Source organism: Neofelis nebulosa, chromosome 8 (assembly GCF_028018385.1).
Source record: "Neofelis nebulosa isolate mNeoNeb1 chromosome 8, mNeoNeb1.pri, whole genome shotgun sequence".
In the NCBI taxonomy this organism is placed as follows: Eukaryota; Metazoa; Chordata; class Mammalia; order Carnivora; family Felidae; genus Neofelis; species Neofelis nebulosa.
The window spans coordinates 60,093,450-60,100,450 of record NC_080789.1 but is presented as its reverse complement, the minus strand read 5'-3'; the positions used below and the strand labels follow the sequence as shown (position 1 = coordinate 60,100,450).

The 7,001-nt window shown below is 44.7% G+C and overlaps 1 protein-coding gene across 1 annotated transcript; it reads left to right on the top strand.

Moving 5' to 3' along the window:
• Positions 1-1,843: 1,843 nt before the first annotated feature.
• On the top strand, positions 1,844-2,782 carry LOC131483984 (olfactory receptor 10P1-like). Its single transcript, XM_058682284.1, has one exon. It carries the CDS (start codon positions 1,844-1,846, stop codon positions 2,780-2,782), a length of 939 nt encoding a protein of 312 aa, XP_058538267.1.
• The last annotated feature ends 4,219 nt before the right edge of the window (positions 2,783-7,001 follow it).

The window sequence follows — 7,001 nt, the reverse complement described above, 5'->3', positions numbered from 1 at the left end:
TGTCTCAGAAATAAAGATTAAAAAAAAAAAAAAAAAAAGAAAGAAAACTCACCTCTAAGACAGTTGAGAACTGATTAAGAGCACAGGTTCTGGTGTTAGGTCTGGATGTAAGCCCAAACACCCTCAGCTACTAGATGTATGGCTTTAAGAAAGTTATCAGTACTATCTGGGCTTTCATTTGCTCATCTGTAAAATGGAGAAAGTAAAGATTTCTATGTCATATTGTGGCTGTGAAGATCCAATGATTTGGAGAATGTCAAGCCCTTTGGCATGGTGCCTGGCAGGAACTAAGCACTTGGGAAGCACCAGCAGCAGTTAAAACAGACAGCCCCCCACTACCACCCCAACTGTCCTGCAGGGTCTTACAGTGGAGACTACACTAAAAAGTTCTAGGACCTGGGGCACGTGGGTAGTTCAATTGGTTAAGCATCTGACTCTTGGTTGGGTCATGATCTCACAGTTCATGAGTTTGAGTCCTGCATCAGGCTGTGTGCTGACAGTGTGGTACCTGCTTGGGATTCTCTCTCTCCCTCTCTTTCTGCCTCTCTCTCTCTCTCTCTCTCTCTCTCTGTCTCTCAAAAATAAATATTTATTTATTTGTTTATTTATTTATAAATATTATTTATATTTATTTATAAATATTTTTTAAAATTTTAAGTCCTGGGACCCAGGCACAACTAATGACTCATGATAACCCAGATAAAGGTGCTTTCTTCAAATACTTGAAGGGCTGTCTGGTACAAGAGTGGTGAGACATTCTGTAAAACACTAAGAATCTAGCCAAGACAAATATAATGAAAGACCTGTCCTACAAGCAGAGGAGACCAAAGCTAAATGGGGCTATCTCACTAGGTGGTGAGTTCCCCACTGCTGCAGATGTGCAGACAGACACTGCACAGCACCCCTCTAAAATGTTGTTGATAAGACCCAAGTCATGCTGAAATATATGACCTCAGTGGTCACATTTAATCCTGAAATGCCACGGGTAATCATTTCTGACCATGAGGAACAGAAAAACTGCCTTGGGGGAGGTGGAATTTGAATTGAGCTTGAAGGGTGAGTGGGATTTTAATAGAATGCATGGAAACATTCTCTTCAGGGAGCACTCTGTGGAAATGCAAGAAGGCCTGGGAAAGCAGAGTGTGCTAAAACAGAGTAGCTGGTGTAGCTCATCACAGGGACCTGGATGAGAGGAGAGCAAAGTACAGTATGGCCAGCCCCTGTCCCACTCCCTTCATGGAACAGACTGGAACCCAGTAATCTGTGAAAAAAGGATTTCATAGAATCCCAAAGCATGATACAATTGTGCTGTATTATCACAATCCCACCATTGGATGGCATTCTAAATCCATAGCCCACCATGATGATCACCAGATACCAGCTTGGGACAGTCCCTGGCTGAGTCGCCAATGCGGGTGCTACATAGTCTCTTTCAAGCTGGGGTTTCAGTCCAGGGGAAACAAAGGGGCCTAGGACATAGCACTGTGCCATCACCACTCTGAAGACATATCCAAAGTACAGGACTGGGGTCTGTACCCATGGGAATATGGGAATCAAGCCCTGAACCAGGACTCCAAGCACAGGGAACCATAGAAAATACAGGGAATTTGGAGTCAAGAAACCTAGATTCAAGTCCCAGGCCTACAACTCCCTTGGTATTATTTCAGGCAAATTATTTAACCCCTCCAAGACCCATGGCCTCATCCATAAAGTGGAGACCCTAACTCTCTCAGTTGATTCCAGAGGGGACTGTATGAAAGTGCTTTATTAAATTACAGAAATGCTGATTATTTCTATATAAACATCTCTTCCCTGGTTGTGCCATAGGTCCTGGCCTCAAGTGATGACTGAGGAAAATCAGACTCTGCCTGAATTTCTCCTTCTAGGATTCTCTGATCTCAGGGCCCTGCAAGGCCCCCTGTTCTGGGTGGTACTTCTGGTCTACCTGCTCACCTTGCTGGGTAACTCTGTGATCATCCTCCTAACACAGGGTAGCCCTGCCCTGCACTCCCCCATGTACTTCTTCTTGCACCACCTCTCAGTGGTGGAGGTCCTGTACACCACAGACATCGTGCCCAGGACCCTGGCTGACCTGGCCTCCCCACACCCCCGGGCCATCTCATTCCAGAGCTGTGCAACCCAGATGTATGTCTTCATTGTCCTGGGCATCACAGAGTGCTGCCTGCTCACAGCCATGGCCTATGACCGCTATGCTGCCATCTGCCGGCCCCTGCACTATTCCACCCTCATGAGCTGGCAGGCCTGCACAGCCATGGTGGGTATCTCCTGGCTCATGGGCATCATCACAGCCACCACCCATTCCTCCCTCATCTTCACTCTGCCTTTCCCCAGCCACCCGATCATCCCACACTTCCTCTGTGACATCCTGCCAGTACTGAGGCTGGCAAGTGCTGGGAAGCACAGGAGTGAAATCTCTGTGGTGACAGCCACTGTGGTCTTCATTATGGTCCCCTTCTCTCTGATTGTTGCCTCTTATGCCCGCATCCTGGGTGCCATCCTGGCAATGGCCTCCAACCAGAGCCGCCGCAAGGTCTTCTCTACCTGCTCCTCCCACCTACTTGTGGTCTTCCTCTTCTTTGGAACAGCCAGCATCACCTACATCCGGCCCCAGGCAGGCTCCTCTGTCACCATGAACCGCATCCTCAGCCTCTTCTACACAGTCGTCACACCCATGCTCAACCCCATCATCTATACCCTTCGAAACAAGGAGGTGGCAGGAGCCCTGTGGCACATGGTGAAGAGACAGGTCTCCTCACCTTGAAAGAACTCAGGGGATATCTGTTCACTCACTGACTACTCTTCCTTCTAGCCTTCAGGTGTTAGATATAAACCCAGCTGTCAGAAACCATGCAGCACCTCAAAGAAATAAGGCTTCCTGGCAGAAAGTGTTGGAGTTAAAACAGAGATAAATCTATATCTTACCTCCTATTCCATACCCCAGACTCACTATCAGAGCATGGGTAATTAGGACAAGATAGAATAGAAGGCAATGCTGTTCATGAGAAAGAACATTTATAGGAAAGAGCATCTTCTAGATGGTTCTGAATCCCTGAGCAAGGTGATTGCTGTGTCTATACAAATAGTCAGAATTCTGTGTCAGTAAGGAAGGCAAATTTCTATAAAACTGACACCAACTGACTGACCCAGAGCCCATGAAGGAGTTTGCCTGGCCCTTCGATCTAGTTTTCTCCCAGAAACGCGCTGCAGTCTTATGCTCTGAGGCCTTTAAGAAGAGAGAGAGAGTTATTCCCGCTTGAAATATTCTGCATAAATATTTTTCCTTGCCTTTCCCCTCCCTTGATTTCTGACATCATCCACAATGGGCCATACAGTGTCCATCTGGACAAGAGGATCTCCCTGGATTCCCTGTTCCCCTCCCAACGTGCACCATCAGCTTGATCCCATACCTCCTTCACCAGCTCCTCAGACTGGGTGAAGCCCTGGGGCCATCCTGGAGAAGACCAAAGAGTAAACATTTAACACTCATTGTGGTCACCTAACATTTGACCCTTTCTCAATGTTTGGAGAATTCTCCTCTTTAGAAGTCTGGTGGGCAGAGGAACCACTTCCTTCTGTGCAGCTGAGAATGCTTCCCAGCCCTCCAGGACATGACCTAGTTTCACCAATCATTGCACTTGTGCCTAACTAGCTAGTGCTCACAAGAGACAAGAAACAGCACTCTCTCCCAGGGGACAACAAAAAAGGCTGCAGCAGCAAGTTTCTGGCATAGAAGTGGCATCTGGTTCCTGGTGGCCGCACCAGTGCTTTCCTCAGCTGATCAGATGATGTTTGGAAGTTACTCCTAGAAGCTTAGTCCCTGGCATGGTCCCCATCTCTCTGTATTTTATTAATCAATTATTCTTCTGCTTCCTTATCTAGGTAGCTTCCGTCATTGTCAAGAATGTTGACTGATGCAATCCCTTTGGAGGCTGGAAGCATCAGAGGGAAAACCTTAACCCTGGTATACTTGGAATAAAATGGTCTAGACTCTGTTTAGAAAGACCAGCTAAGGGGTGCCTGGGTGACTCAGTCAGTTGAGCGTCCAACTTCAGCTCAGGTCATGATCTCACAGTCCATGAGTTCAAGCCCCACATCAGGCTCTGTGCTGACAGCTCAGAACCTGGAGCCTGCTTTGGATTCTGTGTCTCCCTCTCTCTCACCCCTCCCTCCACTCACTCTCTGTCTCTCAAAAGTGAATAAATGTTAAAAAAAAAAAAAAAAAAAAAAAAAAGAAGGGCACCTGGGTGGCTCAGTCAGTTAATCATCCAACTTTGGCTCAGGTCATGATCTCACAGTTCATGTGTTCAAGCCCTGCATCAGGCTCTATGCTGACAGCTCAGCCTGCTTCAGATTCTGTGTCTTCATCTCTCTGCTTCTCTCCAACTTGGACTCTGTCTGTCTGTCTGTCTCTCAAAAATAAATAAAAACATAAAAAAAAAAAAAAAAAGGAAACAAAGACCAGCTAAAAGGAACTTGGGGTCAGAGAACATCCGCAAACAGTTACAGAATCAAGGAGCCCACAGCTATATGGCACTCCTGATACTCAGAAAAGACCTGATGAGGTCCTTGCTCTCATGGGGCTCCTAATATAATGGGGGTGGTCATGAGGAGAATGGAGTGGAGAGAAAACAATCCAGCAGAGGCATATAATGAGAGTCATTATAAAAATGTATAATCATGCATTGGAAGGTTAATGATTGATAACAGTTTGAGGGTATTTCTGGAAGTCTTCCTGGAAGAAGTGGCCCACTGCCATACTTCCAACCTTCCTCACATAATGGCATACACAGAAAGTGCTAATATTTGAATGGCATGCTGGAATAAACTGAAGGGGTTTCCAATCAGGGCTTGATGGAAAAAAATTCATTGCACTGTCTTTTTACTATATAATTATAAGGCAAATAAAATATACAGTAATACAGAAGTTTTTAAATATTGGTTTTACATAAAACTTCCAAATAAAATATTTATATTTTTATAAGAAATTGAGCTTGTTTCTGTAAACATAATTTTTATATTAGATTTTGTGCTTGAAAATGACTGAATGGGGACGCCTGGTGGCTCAGTGAATTAAGCAGCCAACTCTTGATTTCAGCTCAGGTCAGGATCTCACGGTCAGTGGGTCATAGAGATCGAGCCCTGGTCCAGCTCCATTCTGGTCATGGAGCCTGCTTAAGATTCTCTCTCCCTCTCTTCTGTTCCTCCCCCCACTTGCACAAACTGTCTCTTTTTCTCTTTCTCTTGAAAAAATAAAAAATAAAAATAAGGAAAATGACTAGATGCCTCCTGATAAGATCTTTAAGTACTGATTTCTTAAAAATAACTGATGGTCACCATCAAAGAAAACTATTCACATAAGTGCATGATAAAAAATGGAAAGTCTTTTCAAAGTCATTCAAAATTTTGCAGTAATTAGAATTATATGCAAGTACATATTTATATTTACTAGCTCTTCCTTTTCTTTCATTGACAAATGGTAATTTTGAAAAATTTTGTCTCAGTCAGTTAAGCATCCTGCTCTTGATTTTGGCTCAGGTCATGCTCTCACAATTTCATGAGTTCGAGCCACGTCAGACTCTGCGCTGACAGCACAGAGCCTGCTTAGGATATTCCCTCTCACTCTGCCCTTCCCCTGCTCGCGCTTTCTCTTTCTCAAAAATAAATAGTAAATTAAAAAAAGAAGAGGAAATTTTGTAATAATGAAAAAGGATTTTGTATCCAATCATACTTTTCCATGTTAAGTATTTCAATACAGTACCATTGAAGCCCTAATGTACAGAATGCACATGCATTGTTACAGCAGCCACCATGAGAACAACTTAGCTACCACAGTGGGGCCAGCAGGTAACAGACAAAAGTATTGTATATACATGAAGACAAGTATTCAGGACCACTATGAACAGCTGACCTCTCAGGAGGCCCCCTAGGCTCCCCATCTTCCAACCCATGAGGGCCACATCTTGGGCTGCACTCTGTGCTCCTTGAGCACATGAAAGTCTAGCTCCTTAACAGCTCCATGGGCCTCTTGTCCAAAATGAACAGCAGACACTCAGGAGCTGGCTGCTGGAGTAGACATGAAGATAGCAGACACCTCCTGGGCTTCCCTGAACAGCTATGGCTATGGCTCATTTTTCTTTGTCAGGGTTACCAAACCCCACTCCCTTTGGGCTTCCCCCTGAGGAGTCCCAGGCAAGGCTGTTTATGGTCAGATGCAATAGGCCTGGGAGCTGTGTCTATTCTGAGACCCCACAAATGCAGAAACCAAGGGCTTAGGGGATCATTCTCTTACAGAACACTTCCAATATGAGTGGCCCTCCAGTGTGCGATAATGCACCCTTTAGGAAGTTCAAGGTTTTCATTCAGAAAATACTATGTCAAGCTGTGTGCCAGGAATACAGGGCAGAGGAGAATAAAACACAAACTAATGGGGGAGGCAGGCCAATTAATTGGCAGCTACAAACTTATAATTTTCAAAAGATACGTACCAAAGATAGCAGCAAGACAAGATGATAAGGAGCAAAGAAGAGGTCCTGAATCCAGTCTGAGAAAGATGGAGAAGGCTTCAGGGAGGAGAGGATATTTTAACTTAAGTCTGAATAACAAGAAGTTACCTGGAGTAAGAAGTAAGAAAGGGAAGAAAATGTCCAAAAGGCCCACACATTATAAGCCATAAGGCATCCTTTACAATCTAGTATAGCAACCAATGGGGAAGTGACAAGAGCAAGAGATAAGGGATGACCAAAATTGTGGGGATGTGAAGAGGTTCAGTTAACCACGCATCTGTCTCCATTTTGGGTCCTCTCCCAACTAAGAAAATATATTGGTAATAGATAGGGAGCAAAAGATCAACTTTATTACTGAATTGGAGGATATGGCTTGAACCCAAGGTCAAAATGAGTTTCCTATTCCCCACGTTTACCATCACCCCCCAGGTACAAGTGGAGAATCTGTACAAATTACAAGTCAACCCAAACAGGCCT

Excerpts from the sequence above, each read along its gene's own strand:
- LOC131483984 (XM_058682284.1), top strand. The coding sequence starts at position 1,844 with ATGACTGAGGAAAATCAGACTCTGCCTGAATTTCTCCTTCTAGGATTC.